This window comes from Meleagris gallopavo, chromosome 2 (assembly GCF_000146605.3).
Source record: "Meleagris gallopavo isolate NT-WF06-2002-E0010 breed Aviagen turkey brand Nicholas breeding stock chromosome 2, Turkey_5.1, whole genome shotgun sequence".
Classification (NCBI taxonomy): domain Eukaryota; kingdom Metazoa; phylum Chordata; class Aves; order Galliformes; family Phasianidae; genus Meleagris; species Meleagris gallopavo.
The window spans coordinates 108,609,401-108,633,640 of record NC_015012.2 but is presented as its reverse complement, the minus strand read 5'-3'; the positions used below and the strand labels follow the sequence as shown (position 1 = coordinate 108,633,640).

At 44.5% G+C, this 24,240-nt stretch overlaps 3 protein-coding genes across 3 annotated transcripts in view; 1 reads left to right on the top strand and 2 right to left on the bottom strand.

The window, feature by feature from the left end:
- TRAM2 (translocation associated membrane protein 2) overlaps nucleotides 1-4,341 on the bottom strand; it is an 18,770-nt gene extending 14,429 nt beyond the window's left edge. Inside the window, exon 1 of the mRNA XM_031552274.1 lies at nucleotides 4,333-4,341. Coding sequence (XP_031408134.1) covers nucleotides 4,333-4,341 — 9 coding nt within the window. The remainder of the gene's footprint in view (nucleotides 1-4,332) is intronic.
- Nucleotides 4,342-7,441: 3,100 nt separating this feature from the next.
- Nucleotides 7,442-10,246, top strand: LOC100546746 (interleukin-17A-like). The gene is made up of 3 exons (XM_031552273.1): nucleotides 7,442-7,480; nucleotides 8,737-9,020; nucleotides 9,703-10,246. The coding sequence occupies exons 1-3, from the start codon at nucleotides 7,442-7,444 to the stop codon at nucleotides 9,938-9,940; spliced, it is 561 nt and encodes a 186-aa protein (XP_031408133.1). The 3' UTR covers nucleotides 9,941-10,246.
- Nucleotides 10,247-16,461: 6,215 nt separating this feature from the next.
- LOC100547361 (interleukin-17F-like) lies at nucleotides 16,462-18,074 on the bottom strand (the record flags this gene model as incomplete). Its single annotated transcript, XM_031552272.1, has 2 exons — nucleotides 16,462-17,003; nucleotides 17,818-18,074. Coding segments are annotated over 2 exons (495 nt in total), but the record flags the coding sequence as incomplete, so codon positions are not given.
- Nucleotides 18,075-24,240: the final 6,166 nt, after the last annotated feature.

Sequence of the window (24,240 nt, the reverse complement as noted above, 5' to 3'; positions counted from 1 at the left end):
AAAAAAAAAAAGTACAACTCACACCCCAGCTATGGTCCTGAAAATTGAGAGTCCTATTGCATATTTGCAAATGGCATCAAAACCACCCTGAGTCACTTCTCTAATACTTCTTGAATTAGGACACTTTCTTCCACACTAAATGTCATGGGCAGGAGTCATTTCTCCGCAAGAAAGCAAAAGGAGAGCAAGTTCTTAAAATGAGATGATGAGTGAGTTTTTTGGATTTTACCCAGGTATGTGAGTGTGTGGGTAATAAAAGCAGTTTTCTGAAGAGACATGGTTTGATTGGAAAGCAGTTCCCTGCAACACCAAATCAAATCCCAAACCTCAGCAGCATTGTCACAACCCAGGGTGACACCGAGTGCCTGTTGCAGATGAATCATAGAGCCATAGAATCAGGAAGGTTGGAAACAAGCTTTAAGATCATCAGTGCAACCTTCAGCCCAACACCACCATGCCCACTGATCACATCCCTCAGATGAAAACCAAGATTGCAGAGGAATGGCTGCTGCCCAACAACATTGCCTCCTCCAGTTCAGTTCCCATCCAGCCACAGACTTCAGAATCACAGATGTTCATTTATGTTGAGTTTTCTCTATGCTCTTCCATAAGCCCTTCTGTCTTCCCAAGGAGTTTGCCTCATTATAAGGGCAAGTAGAAGGACGCTGTTTGCTCTTTTGAAGGATCTGGTCAAGGATTTGTTCCAACATAACAAAGGGATAATAGGAAAGGAAAGTGATGGGAATCAAACCTGGTTAGATGAAGGAAAGATAAGCAAATAGACAGAACATTGCTTCAAGCAATGTTGCCTGCATGAGTACTTCTGGACTGGGAGTAAAGACAGGGAAACAATTAGGCAAATGCTGAGGCACAGACATGGCAAAGAGAAATGGAGACAAGGGCAAGAAACCCCCCACTCACACAGGTCTGAGGGCTACCAAACAGCATTTAGATATGGTACACAAACGTAAAACCACAGTCCATGTCCATATATAAGAAACTTCCATTTGTGCCATTTAATAAAGCTGTAAAAATAACACAAGGAGTATTCATCTCTCTCTTTCTTTACTAATGCATGCTGCAAAGGACTGACCCTCTAACATCCTCCACGTGGGTCTGCAAAATGTTTTTCTGCTTTTTTGCAGTGTTTACTATGGTCTGTCTAGTCTTAATCTACTGCACAAGAAGTTAGAGAAGTATCTGAATCTGGAAATAAAAAAGCTGATGTATCTGCAGCTGGCAGTGGGTTCTGAGATAAGGATGAATACAACGATCTGACAAATTTAAGTATTTATTCCTCTTCAGATAGATTGAATTACAGTGATCTCAAGAAGGAAAAAGGAAGTTTGTCCAAAGAGAAGGATGCAGACTACCTGGAAATGGGGACTGCCAGGTAACCTGACAGCAATGTTGTGGTCCTCAGTGTCTTGGTTGTGAAGAGGTGGTGTGTACCTCTTCATCAGGACATTAAAGCCCTGCATGGAAAACACTTCGTGGCTTAGAGAATCACAATGAGAGAGAGGTGTGGGTCAAGTGGAGATCTTCCCACACAAAACAGAAAGAAAGATGATCAAAGCTCATGCAAACCTGGCCCAAGAGGAAGTGATAAAGGCACAACTAGTGCCTGTATGCCATGGGGATAGGAAATAAATGTCCACACATGCAACATGTGGAATCTGAGGTGGACGTAAAGAGGAGGACAAAGAGAAGGACAGAGGGGCAGCAGCAAAGACCCCAGTCCTTTTTCCCCCTGCTTGCTGTGGTTCGTTAGGGTCGAGGTGTGGGCGAGACACAGGATGCGAGCAGATAACACAGCAAACTGAGAATTTCAAAATGAGTTAATTGCTTGTATAAAGCATTCTGTCAGCTTGAATGTGAGCCAATTTATGGTGCTTCTTTTTTTTTTTCTTTTTTTTTCCACATATATTTTATAATTGGATGTGAACCATGTTGCCACAGGATGTCTTAGAGACAATGAAAATAAAGCTGACAGAGAGATTACAAATCTATTTGTCGTTATCATCACTGATTATCACAGAAACAAATAAATGAGGGACACAACAAAGCATGTGCTCAAGAGAGATCTTCACCTCCTCTGGGGATCTAATATCAGCCTCAATTCACTCTCATCACAGTCACTGCATTTCTCAAAACTTCTTTTAATGTCTTTTTGTGTCATCTAAGATTGGAAAGAGCTTCCAGATGGACTCCTAGAGTGTCTGACAAAGTCTTTTTCCTTTCTAAATCTGTTTTCCCACTCTAGCCATAGCTGTACTGTCACTGTATCCTTCCATGGGTTACTCAGGTGGGATATTTGGAAAAATTTCTTCTCTGAAAGAGTGGTAATGCACTGGAATGGGCTGCCCAGGGAGGTGGAAGAGTCACCATCCTTGGAGGTGTTCAAGAAACGTGTAGGTGTAGCATTAAGGGACATGGTTTAGTGGGGTAATAGTGGTGGTAGGTGGACGGTTGGACTGGATGATCTTGGAGATCTTTTCCAACCTTGGTGATTCTATGATTCCGTGATACTTTCATTAAACATCTGTGCTGGTCTTGCAGTTCAAGTCTTGGTCCTGCACAGCACAGTTCTTACATTTTCAGTCCATCCTCTTTGAGCTTTTGATCATAAGTCCCTACCATTTTTGAAAACTCATTCACAAACATCCTTAAAGGCATTCCTCTGTGCTCTACTTTAGATCTGCTCTCCAAAATTTCATTCTCAGATTAGTTTGCCTTTCAGCACATATCCTAATGTTTCTTCTTGTCCCAAAGCTGAGCCTCCTAGGTGAAGAAACACAATTTTTTTCCTTCTCTTTGCCGTAGATCACATACTTCTTTGTCTTCTTCTGCCCAGTCCCATATTGCTTCTTTCATCCCTATCTTGGCATCTCCTGAGGGAACTTATTATCACTACTGTTATTTCCCTTTCTTTTCTGTCCTACTAAATAGTCTTATCTCAGCCTACAACTTCTACCTTTTTTTCTTCTTTCTCATTCTCTCCCCCAACCCGCAGTGGGGTGAGTGAGCAAAAGGCTGAGTGCTGTTTATCTGCTTGCTGGGTTAAACCACAACATCTGCTGGCTTTGCTCACTAAATGACATGCAAGCACGTACCTTGTGTTGGCCAAGAGATACCATCCTTTCCATTGGGCAGTAGGTGCTAATTTGGCTCAGCTCTGCAGTGAATCCCTGGGCAATAACAGTAGTAGCAACGCTGCTGCTCATCAGGATGAGTCTGTAGGGAGCAATCATAGCCTTTTCCACTTACCCAAACCACATTACAGTTATGTTTTAATCACCTACTAATTACTACAGTGTAGGCTTAAAAACCCTGCATCTCATCAAGTCCATCTCACACACCTGGAAGCCCTCTCTTTCCCATCCTCCAAAACAGCAATCCAGAACCAAAGTGAGCAGTCTACTTCCTCGAAGTCAACTCCTTGATTACCTAGATATTAGATATTAGATATTAGATATTAGATATTAGTCAGGCAACAGATGTGCCAACCACTGACAGCAGCCACAGCTGATGAATAACTGTGATATTGATTGAGCTGTGTTTGAAGAATCTAAGCTTGCCAAAGGAAATGATAATCTCTACTGCAGCTGCTGAAGAGGTAACCAGATGAAACAGATATAGGTTATTTTATCTTTTTTGACACAATGATCAAAGAGAGGGAGGAAGAAATTCAACCCCTTTGGAAGGGATTTCTGGATGTTCCTGAACGAAATGTCCACTCACAGCAGGAATTAAATTATATTAAACTGAAATATAGCTTCAGTGTTGAATCAGGGTGCTCACAGCTTCTCTTCTTTGGGTTCAGAATTTCTCTCAGACATCTCCAGGCCTAAGAAGTAATGCAACCATGGATCTCCCAGAACTCATCTCCTTGTTGTGCAGTAGATCATTGGGTGCTTGCACTTAAGTGAAAGTGTTGCCTTAACTTATAGGGATCTGTGAGAATATGCACTCAAAAGACGAACCTCTAAGTGCATTCTCCAACAAAAAAGAAAAAAAACAAAAGTCTGTCTGCCTACGAGTAAATAGAAAGAACTCCTCGTTCTGCAAAGGAAGCACAAAGTTAACTGATTGTAACTGAAAAAAAAAAAAAGTTTTAAATATTTCAAAAAATCATAGAATACTTCGAGTTGGAAGGAACCCACAGGGATCACTGAGTCCAACCTCTGACCCCGCTCCGACCCCCAGATCCAACCCTATGGCTGAGAGCACTGCCCCAGCTCTCCCTGAGCTCTGGCATCTCGGGGCTTTGCTTACTGCCCTGCAGAGCTGTCCCAGATGTTCCCCCTACAAAGGCAAACAGCATCCCTGTACCTTTCCCATCTCGCCTGACCTTGCTTCCAACAGCCACACTCTTTATTTTTCCACCTAAGCTCTAGAAGATCCCTCTTTAGCCTAACCAGCCAATTTAAAGATCTATCTTCTCTGCTTTAATTTACAGCATAATACGCTACGACATCGGAGCTCTGCCTCTGACTCACACTTTGACTCTGAGTGGAGAAAGTGTTGAACACCAGTATAACCAGATTTGGGTGCCTGAGGGATCTCAGCTGGGTAAAGCGCTTCAGTAACAACTTAATCACGAGAAAACTTCCACTAGAGCTCAGCAAAGGACTGGCCCTGATTTCAAAAGGTTTGACGTAGTCTTTCAGTAAGCTTTTCTCTCCAAGAAACTGAGGTTTCTGCTGAGCATGGCACTAATTGTTTCCTGTGCAATTTAGTACTAACAGGAAGTCTCTGTGATAACACAGCGCCCTCTGTGGCAAATACCTGGGATAATATACAAGTAGGTTATAAAAACTATTGTTACATGTATCTTTATGCTTGATTGTAAAACCAACTGATCAAACTAAAAATATATACATATACTTTGAACATATATATATATATATATATATACACTCCCTTTGCGTACAGAAATGAAACTGGTAGTTAAAAGAGAGATGAGCATCAGAATTAAGCATATCCCGTGAAGTTCTAATGTCATGGGGGAAAAAAAAAAAAACGCGTTCAATTTTTCTCTTCCATGCAGATTAGGAAGAAACGAAAAGTTATTTAAGCTTGTAAAAATCATAGGGTCAGAAATGTGGAAGTTTCATTTGTATAATTCAGACCTGATGGAAGCATTTCAAGATGCACATTTTTTTCCTGAGACCCTCTCATCTTGCCTACGAAAACTGTAGATGAGTTGGTCATGGCTCAAGCAAATCATGGAAAGTCTTGTGGGTTTTTTTTCACCCTTTCCGTGTTGCATTACATTAGCAGTCTTTGAATGCCTGAATGTTCACCTTTCGCGTGGTAAGGTAACCCAAACCACTGACACATTTAGAGTAGACGAGCCTGGATTTGGGGTCAGGCTGGTTTAACCTGACCTTCCGCTCCCTTACAGGCTTTTGAAATCATTCTTGGTTCTAAAATTGAAAATTTAACTGACCCACTTTGAATGGATATTTCAGTAAATGGCATTAGAGAAAATCCCTTCTGAGGGAACCTTTTCCGTTAACCTGTACGTCTCTAAGAGGGAAACTGAATTGTACATGTAACTTATCAAGTGTCAGCATCTTCTAAACAAGCTGATATAGGTCACGGCTATTGCAGAAACTGCAAGCTAAATTCTGCCTTTGTTGACATCCTCCTTTGGATGGCACAAGGTGAGCAAAATTTGGACTTGGGAATAAGTATTAGGAATACCTTTCATGTAATGTTTTCTTCTGCAGACATCACCAAAACTAGACCTGAGAAGAGGTCAGACCAGCACATCTCCTGCACCAGGTATTGCTTTAGGGTACACATCCCAGCAGTTTATAACCCACTATTAGAGCAAAGTGACCAGAAGTCATTTCCTAAGAGGAAAATGCTAAAGAGAAGAATAGATACAACACTCCTCCCGTCATTTCTAAAGTGTAAGCACTTTCTTTAAAAATCTAAGCATCAACATTCTTGTGTGCGTCCATTACTAACTCTAAATAACCTCATCAGAGAACACAGTGATAGCTGACTTCTAATATCTCATAATTCATCAGGATCAGCATCATTACTTGGGAAACTGCAGTCTGAGAGGTTTGAGATATCTGCGTGCCAGGGTTTGCAGCGTGCTGGGTGGAACATTCTTCTTTGGGAGGCATTGAGTTGTCCAGGTTAGAATCATAGAATCATAGAATTGCTCAGGTTGGAAAAGACCTGCAAGATCATCAAGTCCAACCTAACCATACTACCCTAACAACCTTCTGCTAAATCACGTCCCTGAGCATAGCATTAGCTACGCCATGACATATTTGCTAAGGAGAACAAGGAGGAAGACTGTAGGCTAGTGGCTGGGACATTTGCTTGGAAAAAACCCTCAAGTTTCTGGTTCCTGGTCCAGTACAGGTTTTATCCAAAATGTTCACATCTCTACTTTGCTGCTGAATGGAGCAATTGCAAAGCTCTGAGCTCTTAGCAGAGGACATGTAATGATTCCACAGGAGCACCCTGCCCCACAACCACCCATACATCCCAGCAACCAAAACACTTGCTGAAGGGCTGTTAGTTTAAACCTCTGAAAGCAGATGAGGAGAGTTTATGCAGACATCTTTCTGCAGGCAAGGTCTCTTTGAAGGTCAAGCCCACTACTTTTAATGGGCAGTCAAGGCTTCCACCTCGGAAGAAACAAAAACTGAGGCAGTTCTGATAACAGCATAGTGATGAAGCTCAGGTAGGGAATCTCTCTGAAGCTGGCACCAGAGTACTAGGACTTCCCTTTGTAAGTTTCCAAGGCATTCAAAGAGAGAAGGACAGACAGCCTTGAAGCACCTCTGAATCTCCATGCCTGCAGCTCCTTTACAGTATCCTACTAAAAATACTAATTCCTCAACAGGAGAAAGGGAGCCTGATCATCACCATATCAAACAGAGCCTGTCCACTCAAACACATGGATTTAAGCATTGAATGTTTAAATACTTCCATGGTAGGATACGACACAGCTGCAGTATGCTGGTCTTATAAGGATGGAGGGACAGCAGTGTGGGCTGACGAACCACATGGGGTCACAGATCATTGTCACCCAAAATTCAGAGCTGTCATACGGACAGCCTTGGGGGTACATGATAAGAAGCAGTTCAGCTCCCAATACTTTCAAGCGTTGTATGGTATCACCTATCTTCCATGGTGCCCCATGGAGCAGATGCCTGCAGTTCCTTCCACTTCTCCTGCCTACAAGAGTGGCCATTCTTCATCTCACAGCCTTCACAGGGCTTTCTCTTGAATCTCTCTGTCTTCTCCCTAACTTAGGAACTGAAGGTTAAACTACATCCACCACACTTCCTGGAGTTCTGTCTCATAGTGCGAGATCTGGAAATGAAGTAAAAAGTTGGCAATCTCATAACCAAATAAAAGCAGCCTTTTGGGTTTTGTTTCCTAGATGGAGGGTGACCAAATTCACACAATGTCTGAAAACATTCTAGTCAAAATTGAAATGCAGCAGGTGAGGTATGTACGTCTAGTATTAGATATGGAGGTTGGCGGCCCTGCCAGTGGCAGAGGGCTGGAGCTCGATGATCCTTGAGGTCCCTTCCAACCCAAGCCATTCTATGTTTCTATGATATGATTCTATGTATAAAAAATAAGCTGATCCAGACTTGGAAATTTGAGGGGGAAAAAAATGAAAAACTGGCTGTCCAGCACCTGCCCAATTCCAAATGAAGAGCCATCGGAGTGACCAACAAGTGGATCCAAGCCATCAGTGACAGTGATGCTACTGTCTGTGATACCTACAGCACCTCGAGTTGAGACCACGAAGCACGTTTATTTACATTTGACTAACCAACGACTCCAGTCCCAATTCTAAACCTCAGACTTTGCATACAGGCGCTGAGGTGTGCATGTCAATTTTTCAGTGGTTTTCTAACATCAGCATGGAGTTTTGTCACTACACAGATAAAGCAATGACATCACTTACAAATCTAAGAAGGGGAGGGACCTGTATCCTGTTTTCCACCTGCGTTAATGGAATATACACATATACTTTTCAATTTAAGACAAGAAACCACTGGTAAGAGTGGGAAAAAACACCTACTTCCCTTTAACTAGGACGGCAGGAAAGCCCTTATAAAAAGACCAGCAGCAGATGCACACAGTCACCTTCAGTTCAACAGAGCCCAGCACAAGCATCAGCTGCAGCAAGAAAAGGAAGATGTCTCCAATCCCTTGTTCTCCTTTGGTAAGAACTTGCTTTGTGTTTTATTTTCCCCTAATTTGACAAAGATGTATTTAATAGATGACTCTCAGGAATGGGGCACCCATTTTTAAAACAGCTGTTTAAACCTTGAATTATTGAAAAGAACTGAAACAGGCGGCTGCTGAATAGCACCAGCATGGGACACACTGTATGGGTTTGTTAGCACACCATATACTGCAACATAAACTAAGACAAGGAATAAATTGAAAACTCAACCCTAGAGTAATTTTTCTTTGATGCTGTACTCTTTTAATACCTCAAATATATTATTTATTTTTGGATTTATTATTTAGTATAACTGAGATTTTATATATCACCAAGTGGCAACTGACTGTACATCAGTGTCAGTAAGAATTAATCCATGCAAAGATGAATGTGATATATGACAAATTTTTCCATAACTACCCCAATCTACAGTATGAGCTTTTACTACCAGCTAGGATGAGTGTGAATGAATTTCCCAGACACACAGAAGTATTATTAGTTGTGTGATGCTATAGCAGCTATACTTTCTCTGTCCTAAATGTACCATTTCTCTCCAGTTCAGACCATTGCTGTTGGTGTTGCTGGCCGTGCTGTCAGCCAGCATTTCTGTCCATGGGAAGGTGATATGGCCAGGACTTGAGCCGGAGAGCCTCTTCAAGAAAGGAGATGCTGGATGCCCAACCCAAAAAGATGGAAAATTCCCTCAAACTGTGAGAGTCAACATAAGCATCAGCAACATGAACCAGGATACCAAAGTGACTCTTGATATCAGCAAACGCTCACTGGCTCCATGGGATTACAGGTACTGTGTCTGTCCCCATGGACTAGAAATGCACTGGGTTAGGAGTAGTGCAGAGGCTATGCCTGTATCTTTAAGTACTTCAATATTGAGAGATTTTGGCAACGTAAGGATAGCCACTGTCCATGTAATCCTTTTTGTAAGCTAATCGATGAATAAAGGGGGATAGAGTAAAAGTATGGTATAGGCCAATATAGAAGAAGAAAAGTAAATTATCCTTGTAATTTAATTAATGTACATACTGGGGCAAGATTTATCTTCAAATACATTTGCCACTTAAGAGATCATCGAAAACCTCAGAGGTCTGACATTGCACTGAAGTCAGTGGTGCTTTACTAACACCAGCATCAGGCCCTAAGAGCGTTTGTTGTGGGGAAGAGCTGAAGCTCTTTGGGTCCGTTAGTCCATTAGCCCACTTCTAACTAGTCCTTCAAAGTCAATGCCTGTTTGAATCAAGCCCTTTGCACGCAAGTCTTGCAGCCAAAAACATGCAGTACTTACTGATACTTTACTTGCACTTCAAAAACCAGTAATAGCAGAGGGTCTTCTGCCCCTTTATAGGCAATATTCCGGGGGCTATGGTATCCACCCGGCGAGCTCATAAAGCTCCAGACTAACATATCTGTAGCAAAGCAGCAGCATTTCCCCTGCCAACGCTTCTCTATCCTTCCATGTCAATTTACAGGATCGATGAGGACCACAACCGCTTCCCCCGCTTGGTTGCTGATGCCCAGTGCCGCCATTCCAGGTGCGTGAACTCGGCCGGGCAGCTGGACCACAGCGTCAACTCCGTGCCCATCAAACAGGAGATCCTCGTCCTGCGCCGCGAGCCGAGGGGCTGCCAGCACTCGTACCGCCTGGAGAAGAAAATGATCACCGTGGGCTGCACGTGTGTCACCCCACTGATCCAGCACCAGGCCTAAGGGAGCCCACAGCACACGAGCGGGGAGCTGCAGGAGAACTGCCTTGCCTAACAGCGATGAAAATCCGCAGGGCTGAACCATAACGATTAGCAATAATCTCAGTTTTGTGCTTGTTTTGTTTTTAAATCCTTTTCCCCTTTAAAACTCTGGATTCAGAATACAGCCCCTTCCAGGTGCTCCGTGAGAAGAGTGATGGGAACGCTTTACACGTCTTTACTCAACACTTAGAAAAACCTATTTATTTAATTCTATTTATGCTGGTAAACAAGTTTGTAATTATCTATGTTTATTTATCTCAAAGCAATAAAAAATCAAACAGCAAATCAACTCTTTGGTGTCCTCTCTTTCTGAAGGAACTTTTTCTCATACGGCAAGAAATCACTCTGTTCTATTATGACCATATAAAGGATTTTTACAATACAAAATATTGTACAATACAAAAAAAATGAAATTCTGTTGATAAAACCTAGCTCTGTTGCAGTAGAACGTGAAGAACACAGGACAATTAGCACTCGTATCATTAGCATTGCTTTACCCATAGAGAAAGAAAGGCACCTGGGGGGGAAATAATTTACTAAACGACACTTCAGCAAAAATAAAGCCACGGGTGACTGCCCAGATCACTTCATTATCTGATTGAAAAGGAGTTGTCAAGGAAATGTTCAACACAACACTCTAAATGCTTCGTTAGCAGAAAAGAAACTTACTCTCCCAAAATGGAGTGTGCCATGAAGCTTAACTTTGGTTATTCCTGCGTAGGTAGGGAACGGAGCATGAGTGAGTCAGGTGGATCACTGAAGTAATCAACTGCTGCTCAGAGTAAATTGCTAACCGCAGCTGTAATTTCCTCCACGCTCGTGTCCTCCCAATGCTCCAGATACAGAGCACACTGACACAGCACTTCTACACGGCTGTGAAGACACTTGTGTAGGTGGGAATCTCACACCGCAGGAACGCACGTTTGAAGGAGCTTGGTGAAAATGTTCCATGTTTTAATGGAAGGGTGGTTTGCACGGACATGGCTCTTTGCTTTGCTCCCGTGTGGGGGAGATGTGACCTTCCTGGGCACCAACAAGTGCAACAGGAAGTGCAGAACTTCAAAAAATGCTCAGGAATGCAGATCATAGAATGACCCTATGTGCAGGGTCGCCAACCACCAGACCAGGCTGCCCTGAGCCACATCCAACAGATCCCAAAGGAGGCAGGGTCCTCTTGGGTGAAAGCATCTTCTCTATAACCAACTGTGCTAATTGGAGATGTTATCAACCCAGCTTTTGCTGGAAGTTTTTCCCTCCAGCTGTTCCAATGAGCCCAAGCCCTCACTCATCAGCTCTTGGCAAAAATCAGGTGCATCAACTTATACAAACTAATCTGACAGCACAGCCAGGGATTTCATACCATTGTTTTACCTAGCAGATATTCACTGGGCCTGTGAAACATTAATTAACCATAAATCACACAGAATGGCTTGGGTTGGAAAGGACCAACCCATCAAGTTCCAACACCCCCACCACCACAGGCAGGGCCACCAACCTCCACATTTCATAGCAGCCCAGGCTGCCCAGAGCCCCATTCAACCTGGCCTTGAACACCTCCAGGGATGGACGGGGCATCCACAGCCTCTCTGGGCAGCTGTTCCAACACCTCACCACTCTCGTAGGAAAGAACTTCTTCACCTAAATCTAACCTAAATCTTCCCTCCCTCAACTTAAAACAATTTCCCCTTGTCCTGCTATCATCCACCCTTTCAAAGTCGTCACATTATGTGCAGCAGAAACAGTGAAGTTTTGTTCACAGCTTTAATTACCATCAAATACATCCTGACATAACATTGCCCATATGAGGGTATTTAGCAGTATGCAAGATCCTAACTTGCTTGTTTCCTACCTTATCTCCATCAGTTCCTCCTTACAGTCTGCTGCAGGTCCTGAAGTTCACCCAGCTGGCTGTACCAGGAATATCAAGCACAGGAGCAGACTGCAAAAAAACCCCAAGCAAATAGCAAGGAACATAACAGTGTTCTGTCTTTCAAAGACAAGCTTCTTTGCCAAGATCACGATGTTTTTATGGCTGCTCTCAGGGAGGTGAAAAACTCTGAGATTTTCATCAAGTTAAATTTTAATCCAAGAAGACTGAAATAAAGCTGGGTGCCTTGTCCGTTAAATAACCTCTCAATGTCCTACCACTTGCTATGGGGAGGAGCTTTGGCTCATTGTCTATAACAGTCAAAATGAAGGACCTTTTATCATCTCGTAGAGGCAAGACAATTAGTTAGGGTTGGCACATGAGTAATACAGATTTATTAGCAATTCTGAGAGAGCGACAACGTGGAAAAAGTCAGAACCAGGTCAGACAGATGAAGTGCCAAAATGAGTACAACTTTCTGCTGCAAAGATATTCCAGTCCCTCTTCCAGCAGTGTCATTATTCCTTGGACCTTTTACCAACCCAGTGAAATCCATTCCTTAAGGCACAACCATCTTAATTTACTTGACCTGTATCAAATTCTGTAATGTGCATGGATGTTGTACATGCTTCTGCAGAATAGAATCATGGAACCATAAGGTTAGAAAAGACCTCTAAGATCATCTAGTCCAGCTGTCCATCTATCACTAATATTGCTCAATTAGAAGCAGGTAATATTATGGCTATAATCATAGAATCCTTTGGGTTGGAAAGGACCTTTAAAAGCCATTTAGTACAACTCCCCTGCAATGCACAGGGACACCACAGCTAGATCAGATTGCCCAGGGCCTGATCCAGCTTTGCCTTGAAAGTCTCCAGTGATGGGGATCAACCACAACTCTGGTCAACCTTTCTCAGTGCCTCACCACCCTCACTGTAAGAGATTTCTTCCTTATATCTAACCTAAATCTGTCTTCTTTGAACTTGAAACCATTTCCCCTTATCCTATCACCACAGACCCTGCTGAAGAGTCTGTCCCCTTCTTTCCTGTAGCTCCCCTTTAGGTACAGAAAGGCCACTATCAGGTGCCCTCAGAGCCTTCTTTTCTCCAGGCTGCACAGCCCCAGCTCTCTCAGCCTGTCCTTGTAAGGGATGTGTTCCATCCTTTGGGGTCGTTGCCTGGATTCATTTAGGTGGAAGACTGTTTTCAATCCTATTGTGAATTCCCTTAGAAATTTCTGGCATCGTCACCTAAGACATCTTTCTCTGTATTACTAAACCCACTGGATAAGGTGAAAACTAATTCCAAACAAAGGCACCTTGTCACAAGGTCATCTCATCAGCCCCTTAGTTTCTCTGTGCATGTCGGGGGGAAATCTTTCACTAAAAGGGCAGTGAGACCCTGATACTGCTGCCCAGAGAGCAGTAGGTGCCCCATCCTGGAGGTGTTCAAGACCAGGATGGATGGGGCCCTCCACAGCCTGATTTAGTGGGTGCCAACCCTGTCCGTGGCAGGGGGTTGGAACTAGATGATCACTGAGCTCCCTTCCAACCCAGACTATTCTATGACTCATGTGATTCTGTGATCTGTGTGGCAAATGATCAGATATCAGTGCTCATCGGTGCCCGTTATCAAATCAAGACACAAAGATGCCAGATGCCTGTGAAAGATGAAAGTTTCAACACTCTGGCAAAACTTACTATGAGAAGGGGGCCCAGATAAGTGAGCAGTGCAGATTTCAGAAGTCTGAAAGAAAAAGAAAACTGAAAAAATAATAGCAGCAACTCAGAGAGAAGATAGACGATCTCTGCTCATTTACTGGAACAAGAAATCTTGACCTTGATACAAACAAACTGTGCTTAGTAAGGATGGAAATAAAACAGAAACATAACTCTTTGTACGTGATAGTAAAACTATCAAAACTCACTTCTAGAAAGCTACGTCCAGACACAGCTGAGTAGAACCTGCTTGGTACATGATCTCAAAGAGTATCGAGTGTATTATTAATATTATGAAGTTACAAAAAAGAGAAGAAAGACTAGGCTAGATTTCTTAAGATTAGGCTAGAAAGAAAGGGGCAAAAAAATAATCACAAAAAGCAGAAATGGAACAGTGCTGTAGAAGATATCATCTTGGCCCACTCACCTAAAGTCTACTAAAGCATACGTTTAAAAATAATATCAGAGAAGAAAAATGTAAGAGGAAGAAAGTCAAGGGACGAGGAGGGGAGTAGAGGCACGTCTCACATTTCATCCTGTGATGGTGACATGGGTGCAGTTTCTGTTCTGGATCTCTCAGGTCACCTTGCAGTATGGCCAGGACCCACAGCTGGTGTGGAAAGTCATCTCATCTCTATTCACTGTGTTGCCATTAAGCCTTAGGTACCCAAAGGACTGATCAGCAAAGTGTTCATCCCCTCAGAACTTTGCCTGCTAGTTCTAATTCCCAGCAAGCCATGACTGTTCCTGGATTTTCAAGTTATTGCTTCTCTGGTTCACTAAACACACAGCTTGCATAGCTCCCGTTTTCCCCTGAACCCTTAAGGCTGCAACATCTGTATTTTTCATGTATTTAACTTCTGTTGACTTTTAAAAGTAGTAATTTTGAGCAACAAGTAAACCTGGAGGTTTTCAAAAGGGCTGCAAGACCAAGAACCTCTGCCTGTTGTTAATGGCCCAGAGAAGCCTGGATCACACCAGCAGGAAAATACCTCACAGCACAGATTTGGGAAGAGGCTTTTGCCTGGGCTTACATCCGTACTGTGCCTCTGTGTTAATACAGGATTCTTTATGCTTCCTTCACCATCTCATGAAAGCTGCTCCCCAGATCGAGGTCCCAGCTGGGCACAGCCAAGGGCAAGCAAAGGACAGCAAAAGGAGGTTAGGGAGAGGCGAGCAGAAGAGCAGAAAGGAAAAGCTCAGGCACCAACCTGTTCACATAGGTGAGATATGAGGAGACACTGTGGAGCTTCTATGCCTACAGCTGTGCCTTGTCCTCCTGGCACAATAACCAAGTCCCTAAAGGCTGCCCTAAGCTCTCTTTCAGAGCCAGATCCACAGCTGTGCTGGGAGTAGAGACGATGACTGACCCAGCACTGAGATGGGCCAGGAGAGAAAAATAGGTAGAGCCTTTAGCAAAATCTGGTCCTCAGCTTCAAAGTGTATCATCTGCTCTTGGTGGTGATATGACTGTGCTGCTTACAGGAAGAGTGATCTCGTTTGCCATGTTCTTAGATTGCTGGGAATCAAACCCAACCTACCTCACCTTAAAAGCCAGCAGCTGCAAAACGACTCTCTAAGAACGACGCCATTAGAAGGATATAAGCTTTTCTGCTGGATTTATTTAGAAACAATCCCCACAAACAAGTGCATGCCTTACTGAGAGATGTGTGGTTTGTAGTCAACAACAGATGGAGTCAAAGCCTCATGACCTGAACCAACCAACTCTCTTGACCTAAACCTGCAAACCTGGCCATTCTGTGATTCTGTGACCTATCGGTGAGGTCCAGAATTAGCTTCCTTAATTCTTTAGTTAATTGCTTTTGAATTTCCTTAATTAGCCGCTTCACCATTCCTCCTATTAGAACAAATCTTAAGGTAGAGTGGTTGACACAGGAGAGTTCACCCATTCAGCTGCCATGAACCCAATGCCAACACAATTATGAGCAGAGAAAGAGCATCAGGCTCATTTTCTCTCCACAGAACAAACGAGGACAATCCCACAGGTTAGGCCTATTGAGAAGGAGAGAAATAGGTCACCAGCAAGAGCTGAGTGTCAGATTGTGATTTCCTGGTCAGCGGTTACTGGAAGAGCAGTGCTGGAGTTGAGCAAGTGCGTACAGAGAACGCCTCTGTGGGATTGCTGCCCACCACATGAAGGGCTTAACGGTCATAGTGAAACAGCTGCTGCCACAAATGAGTATAAGTGCTTGTAATTGAATGAGATGGTTTCTCCATCGTGCTGCCCATGGATTGTTTAACTGGCTTAGGTAGGCTCCCAGGGAGTGTATGCTGCTTGAAAGTCAAGCATGAAAGGATATGGTTGGACCTAATATTGACACAAGATGCTCAGGGGAGGAAACAAAAATGCTTAACAGCAAAGAGCCCTGGAGGTGTTTCTTTCTTATTCTCTTGATATGGAGGGTTCCTCACCCACAGCTTCAAGGCCAGGTTGGATAACGAGCAGTGAGATGAATCCACCTCTGCACATTTCCCTGAATTTCTGCTCAGCCAACCATCTAGCTAGTGGAGTTGAAGGAAGTTCTTAAGGATGATATCTTGTTTGGAAGGACAGATTTTCTGAGGTCATGTGAACCAGGCTAGATCCAACCCAAATTTCGGCTGCCATTCTGCAAGGCTGTGTTACATACTGTTTTTCCCACCATCCCTTCAGTTCCATTTCCAGCTCCTCCAGCACTGCCTGTGTAACCTCATTTCTCTGCTTTCAACCCTTTTCCTCATCCTTTCCTCTGATTAGAATGCAAGTTCTCATTAGCTTTGCTGAAATCTTGCAGTGCCACTGCAGTACAAACCCACTCTACCCTGTTCCTGCTTTCATTTTGAGCTACCACAAAACATTCTTTTAAGTAATAGACAAGTTTTATTATGCTGATAAATTATTGAATAAATACAGGTAAGCATGCACCAGTTTTTGGATATTTTGACTCATAAATACAATCATAAATAGAAGATATAAATAGAAATATGAATGTTTCCCTTTCTCCCCTCCATCAATAGGCAGTGATGATTCCCATGCTGAACTCTAAAAATGAACTACAGCAAGAATCAGTGTCTCGGGAGTTAATTTGCCCGAATTCAGAAATGTCGCACTGGATGCAAGGAAGGTGACTGGGATTTCTCCTAAGAGGTGTTCGTAGGAGACAGTTCTTCCTCCCCACGTTGTACCCGCTGCTGATTCCTCCTAGGACTGGTGCTGGATGACTGGAGCAGCACACGTGCAGCCCACAGTGATCAGTTTCTTCTCCAGGCGGTAGGTGGGCTGGCAGCCCCGCTGCTCTCTCCGGAGGACGAGGATCTCCTGTGTGATGGGGACGGAGTTGAGGCTGCGGTCCTCTTGCCCCAGTGAGTTCAAGCAGCCCAAAAGGCGGCACTCAGCATCAGCTATCACCTGGGGGAAGCGGTTGGGGTCCTCATCGAGCCTGGGGATAGGGACACAAAAGGGTTTGATATGTTTGCTGTGTTCTTGTGCGTATGTCTTGGTAGGATCTTCTTTTTTGCCTCCAGAATCACAGAATGGCCAGGGTTGGAAGGGACCTCAAGGATCATGAAGCTCCAACCCCCTGCCACAGACAGGGCCACCGACCTCCACATTTAATACCAGCCCAGGCTGCCCAGGGCCCCATCCAACCTGGTCTTGAACACCTCCAGGGATGGACGGGGCATCCACAGCCTCTCTGGGCAGCTGTTCCAGCACCTCACCACTCTCTCTGTAAAGAACTTCCCCCTGATATCTAACCTAAAGCACCATACCATTTACCCACTATGACATAAAGCCAAAGAACTTCCAAATCCTTAACATTTCTTTAAATGATTTCCTACAATTGGAATCAATTCTGGGAAGCTAACGCTGCCATATCGTTTATCAGTAGGTGAATGGAGTTGATGAATGGCTGGTTGAAATAAATAACTGATAGCAAATGGACCATTCATGTTTGCTTGTTTTAATTTCAGCATTCAAAAATTTGTTTCAGTTAGGAAAATGTAAAACTACAATGTACTGACATTCTTCTTTTTCTAAGGGAACTATTGACTGACATGTTAATTAGAAACCATCCAGTGATATCCCTTTGCACTGCAGTTTATTCACCCAACACCAAAATGAACACGTGTGTCAAGAGGAGCTTTCAATATTCACAAGACTCTGGGCATACGCTGAGAATGAGACATTTTTTCAGCCCAAAAGACAACTGTGCATCATGGCCATTATGTTTCAAATAACACCTATAGAGTTACCTGTAATTCCAAGGAGCGAGAGATCGGTTCCTGATGTCATGGATCATCCTAGAGGCAGGATCAGAGCTGCCAATGCGAACGTCAACTTTCACCATCGTAGGGAAGTTGGGGTCCTTTTGGTTCAGGCAGTCTTCACTAAGCCTCTCAGGGCCACCAACCTTCCTGGGTCGAGGATGACCAAACTTCCCATGGGGCGAGCTCCTTACAGTGAGTGCTAAAACCAGCACCAAAAGCAGAGACCTGAACTGGGAGAGGGAAAGGTGTCATTGTCTCTGTTCAGCCACGAGAGAGCACAAGGAACTGTGGCTGGACCATCCATCGATGGACCAAGGAACTAGCATCCTGCATTCCTTCGTTGCTGTGAATCAGCACTGGGCAGCAGATCTTCACACTTGTGTTTGGGCGAGATGCATCAGCAGGAAAAAATAGAGTAAGATTTGAACAATGCTCAGCGTAACGGATGCTAAATTCTGATTCAAATTCTGATTCACCGTTGGCACTGCACCAAGTAGGGCATCTCTCCAACAAGCTGCGAAAGCATCCTCCTCCTTCAGTGTCAAACATCTCTACAAGGTGGGCTAAGAACTAAACCAACCTAAACTTACCTACCTATGTAAGACATATGCTTCTCCAGACCAGGAAATGTCAGCCACCTAGGAGACACCTGCTGGAAATAACCCTTTTCTTGGTGAAATTTGAGAGCTTTCTACCGTTCTTCTGAATGAAGACAGATATGCAAAGCTTTTAGGAGTACCCAAAGAGCTGACAGTGCTGCAAATACTACCGAGGCAGGAATTTAAATGCACAGGTATTCACTCCTCCATTTCTCTTTTCAGCTGTCTATTGTTTTGATGGTGAGTTGTCTAAAAAAAAAAGTCTGCATGGCTCAATCCCCTGTCGGCAATAGCAATGCTGCTCTTACAGATGCATAACAGACACTCCCTTGCCTCCCAAACCAGGACAGTCACATGTTGGAGATGTGAACCATACCCACTTCCAAATGCTCAGGATAGATTCCTTACACCATATATAAACACTTACCACTGCAGCATAGCTGGCAAAAGCCATTGCAGCCTCTTCTGCTTTAGGTGAGTGCACGCAGTGATGGGGCACACAGGTTTTCTTTCTCCTTCAGTCTGTGTCTCTCACAGCCAGCCGTGGTCTCCTATTTATAGTGAAGTTCAACCACTATCACCCTTCCCATTGCAGCATAAAATCACTAACCTGACCCAAGGCTAGGAGCTGATAGTTCATTTCCTAGCCCACTTCCTTCCGTCTACCAAAGAAAAGGGAGGGCAGATATGTCATCAGAATCCCAAATCAACCAATAAGGTGTATTTAGGCAGATAAGTGATATGAGCAGAAAAAGAGAAGAAAAAAAAAAACCAAACATTCACACAGCTTTTTTCCCCCCTTCCTTCCCTGCTTTCTAATATTAATGTTCTCTCACCACAAATGTGTGCTTGCATGTCATAGAGTGGTTTGAGCTGGAAGGAACCCTTCAAGGCCATCTGTCCCACTGCCTGCACTGAGCAGGGACACCCACAGCTCCATCAGTGCTCACAGCCCATCCAGCCTGACCTTGGCTGTCTGCAGGGACATCCACTGCCTCTCTGGATAACCTGAGCCAGTTTTTTATTTAAAAAATTTAAAAATACAATAAAAAAATTTTATTGTAAAAAACTTTTTCTTTATCTCCATTGTAAATCTCCCTTCTTCTAGTTTGAAACCATTCCCCTTGTCCTATCACAACAGGCCCTACTGAAGAGTCTTTCCCCTTCTTTCTTACAGCCCCCCTCTAGACACTCGGTGTTTTCACTGATCCATTCTGATCCTTTTCTTTCCCCACCTTTGCTCTTACCCCAGTCATCCCATAGTTAATCTTGCCCAATGCCAAGGCCTTCTTCCCAGTGTATCACAGTGAGCCCTGTGCCCTGTAGCCCCAGTGCCTCCCCCATTGACTCCACTTCTGGAGCTCACACCCAGACTTGGGCTGACCGTCCTCCTGTGCCAGATGGAGGAGCTGTGTTTGGGGCTCCATTGGCACTGGATTGTTGGAGTTCCCCCACCTGACACCACTCCACCATGCTTTTAGAGGATAACAGCTTTTAATCACAAACCGATTGCTCCCCATTTTGTAATTAGAGACCAGAGGCATGAAAACAAGCAGGAGGAAGGACTCTGCTGCTCATGAAGCAGAAGAGCATCATAGAGTGGAGGGGAAAAGCCAGTGGATGTGCTGTTTCCCTAGAAGCACCCTCAGCTCTTGTGGTGCACGGTGGGATTTTGGAATGAAAGCTATTTTTATTGCCAAAGGAGTCCATGAAAATAGTCTGATCACAGTCCCTGTGCAGGAAAACCCTGGGAGAAGCCTCTTCTGCAGCTGAAAGAAGAGAATGGAAGCACAGGACTCATCACTCAGATTTGTCTCTGGACCACGGAGGTCAATCAGGAGCTGTTGACAGACTGGTGGCACTGTCAAGCCAGAAGGAGCTAATCTGCTCCTTGCTCTGCCACCCCTGTTTATGTGACTGGCAGAAATCTTCACTGCCCAAGACGTTATGTCATTTCAAGATGTTGTAACCATTTTGTGGTCTGATCTATCGGCGGTTCAGAAACCAGCAACTCATCTCCCAGAAGCTGTTTGTATTTCAGCTTAAGTTCACATCAGGTAACGTCCATTTCATGACACACATTCCCATTCTGACTGTTCTTACCCATATATTCATAAATGCATCACTGAGACATGGAGTGTGGAAGACCAAAAGGTGGTAAAGTTACCAAAAACCCATTTCTATAGCCCAGCAAGGAACCCCCTTCTTTTTCCCCTCAATGTCAGCTTTGCTGTGGAAGGAAAACGGCATCGCCATGAGTGGATCGTGCAGGTGTGAGGTTAAGTGGAAATTGCCACATGTGATGAAGCAGTGACATTATCACACCAACTGCTGGGTTATTAGCCCTGACCACCACTTTCCACTCATATCTTCTGTCTTCAGCAGCTTACACCTTCAGCGAGGATTCCTTCCTTGATCAGAAATTTCCTATGACTAAAGTTACCTTCAGCTGAAGTTCACAGAAATTTTGGTCAAAAGGAGGTCACCTAACATGGATCACTACAAAGGAGGAAAAGATTATCTCAAAACCACTACCACCAAAAAAACAGCCCTGTTTGTTCCTGTGTTTCAAGGGCTCAGAGCAGGGATAAGACATGGAGACTTGGAAATCAGATTTTTTTCATTACATGTACAATAGATTTTCTGATATCTGATAAAAAAGTTGCACTGTAGGATTAATTACACATTTGGTGAAGGTTTTAATGACATTGCTGGGGCTTCAGCCATGCAACTTGGCTGTTTTCAGAGCACATTTGGACCACAGAATCACAGAATGCCCTGGGTTGCAAAGAACCACGATGCTCATCCATTCCCAACCCCCTGCTGTGTGCAGGTCACCAACCAGCAGCCCAGGCTGCCCAGAGCCACATCCAGCCTGGCCTTGAATGCCTGCAGGGATGGGGCATCCACAACCTCCTTGGGCAACCTGTTCCAGTGCCTCACCACCCTCTGGGGGAAAAACTTCCTCCTCATATCCAACCTAAACCTCCCCTGTCTCAGTTTCAAACCATTCCCCTTGTCCTATCACCATCCACCCTCACAAACAGCCGTTCCCCCTCCTGTTTATACGCTCCCTTCAAGCACTGGAAGGCCACAATAAGGTCTTCCCACAGCCATCTCTTCTCCAAGCTAAACAAGCCCAGTTCCTTCAACCTTTCCTCACAGGAGAGGTGCCACATCCTTTTGAGCTCCTCTGATTATTTCAGCTTAAAAACCCCAAATCTCATTCCACACACAAGGCACCAGAGAGACGTAGACCAAAGGAGCAGAAAGCAGAAGCACTCAAAAACCTTTAAACTTAGAAGAACAAACGCTGGGCACAGAACTCAGTCTTCAGTGGTGTGAACAAGTTCTGCTTTGGAAGTGGACACCCTGCTATTGAGATGGATGGGCCAAAGAGGCAAGTCCCAATGATTCTCATTTTGAGCAAAGGCAACATTTGGGGACAGATGATCCAGCTCAGCTGTAGCACATCAGACCTTCTGTAGCCCAAGGCAGACACTGGGACTTAAATGGTATCATCTCCATGTAGATCTCAGCACTGAATATCTTAGAACTGAGTTCTGCAGGGTGGCTGGAGCACAAGCACCTCCAGCTCATTCTCCTGCCTTTCTGGCAACCTCAGGTTTTCCACTTTGCTATGTGCCACCCCATTAAGTCACCTACCTCCTGCTTTCAAAGCTGATGCTACACACCCATGCTTGCCCTGGTTGGGTTTGCTGACATTGCATGACCAAACTGCACGTCCTGCTCCGACACGCCAGCAGCCACAGTGCTGTGTCATCAGAGCCTTGCAGGGGCTGGTAGAACCTTTGTATTCTACAAGTGATGGCCAACCTCACTTTCATGTTCCACACTCATCTTGGCTTCACACTTTGGACTGTGGGTTGAGTGACAGACAGGGATTCGGTGGTGCTGCTGCCTGGGCACTCAGCCATCCTTCAGCCAACAGACAAACAGAACACTACATTTCTAGCAGCAATAATCCTGTCCAAAGCTAGGTGGCTGAGGGCTTGAAACATAACATTAAGGCACAATAAATAAGACGTCAGAGCAGCACTGGGTTGCATGACCTGCTTAGATATAAGGAAAAAGTCTTTTGCAGTGAGGGTGGTGAGGCATTGGCACAGGTTGCACAGAGATGTGGTTGATGCCCCATCCATGGAGACTTTCAAGGCCAGGCTGGATCAGGCCCTGGGCAACCTGATCTAGCTGTGATGTCCCTGTTCATTGCAGGGCAGTTGGACTAAATGGCCTTCAGAGGTCCCTTCCAACTCTAAGGATTCTATGACCCAACACTGCGTTTGTGTCTGGGTCACAACCCAGCCCTGCTGCCTGATGCTAGGGAATCCAGGCATTCTGTACTGGGTCACTGACTCCAAAACATGGATCAGGACCAGCACTAAGTCTCCTGCCCTCACTGTCATCCATCGTGGAGATGGATGAGAGCAGGAAAAGTGTTAGGCCAAAGCTCAAGAGGAGACAACAGGCAGTGGGTGAGACTAAATGCACTGGTTGCTCAAGTTGGACTCACTGGCCCTGAGACCTCATTATTATTACCTGTGATCTTGAATCTTGTTAGAAGCATGATGCTCCTCTAAATATTACAGTCCCCATTTCCCAGTGGAAGCTGAAAGTGATGCTTCTACTTATTTTGCAGAATTATTCTAAGGTCAGGTGCTGCTCATGGTCCTGCTGACACAATCTGCCTGGTAGCCTGTTTCTCTCCCATAGAGAGAAGTTCCAGGCAGCACATTATCAGGGCCAGCCTGGGGAAAGCCCTGCAACCTCTCACTCACATTCAGGCACTTAGATAATGTAGGTCACTCTGCCTACAAATACACATTCATGCCTTGTAGGTCTTCTCTAAGTCAGACCCCAAAGATAGCATGTGCTGTCTTGGAATGTCGTCACATTGCTGAAGTAGAGGTGATGAGACAAGAGGGTTACAGAAACCCGGTGGACTTTTGCACCCTGTGCACTGTTTCCTATGTGTTGTAGAAAATTGGGCTGGAAAGGATCATGAAAATGAGCTTAGTGCATCTGCCACCTCTTGCTTAGCCCCAGCACAGAAACACCTCTACCTGAATCATTGCTCATCAGGTCTCAAGGCCAGTGAGTCCAACTCGAGCAACCAATTCAATTTTTGGTGAGTTCTTGTAAATTAGCAAGAATGAAAGCCACAAATAAACTAAACCAAACTAATAAACTTTGAACTGAGACAGGAGAGGTTTAGGTTAGATCTTAGGAGGAAGTTTTTCAGCCAGAGGGTGGTGGAACAGGTTGCCCAAGGAGGCTGTGGATGCCCCATCCCTGCAGGCATCCAAGGCCAGGCTGGATGTGGCTCTGGGCAGCCTGGGCTGCTGGTTGGTGACCTGCACATAGCAGGGGGTTGGAACTGGATGAGCACTGTGGGCCTTTGCAACCCAGGCCATTCTATGATAATTCTGTGAAATGAAATCTCCTTGCTGTTTCCCTCATTATTATTATAAAACGAACAAGCTTGTCTCCAGCAGACAGACCTCAGTATCTTCCCCCATTTTGAATGTCGGGTAGAGCCAAGACCTTGACTTGAGTTTCCCCTGTAGGCTGTGGGAGAGTCCAACGAAGCAGATTTCTCTACCTTGGAGCTCCCCCTGGTGACTTGCAATGGGGGAATGCACTACTAGCAGCAATCCAGCAGTAAGGACAGGGAAAAAAGAGGCCTGAGCACCTGAAGACGGAGAGGCAGCTCTAAAAAACCCCACTGATGCAATGCTGTGATCCTCCAAAACTCAAGGAGAAGTGGAGGAGATGAAGACATGGAAAT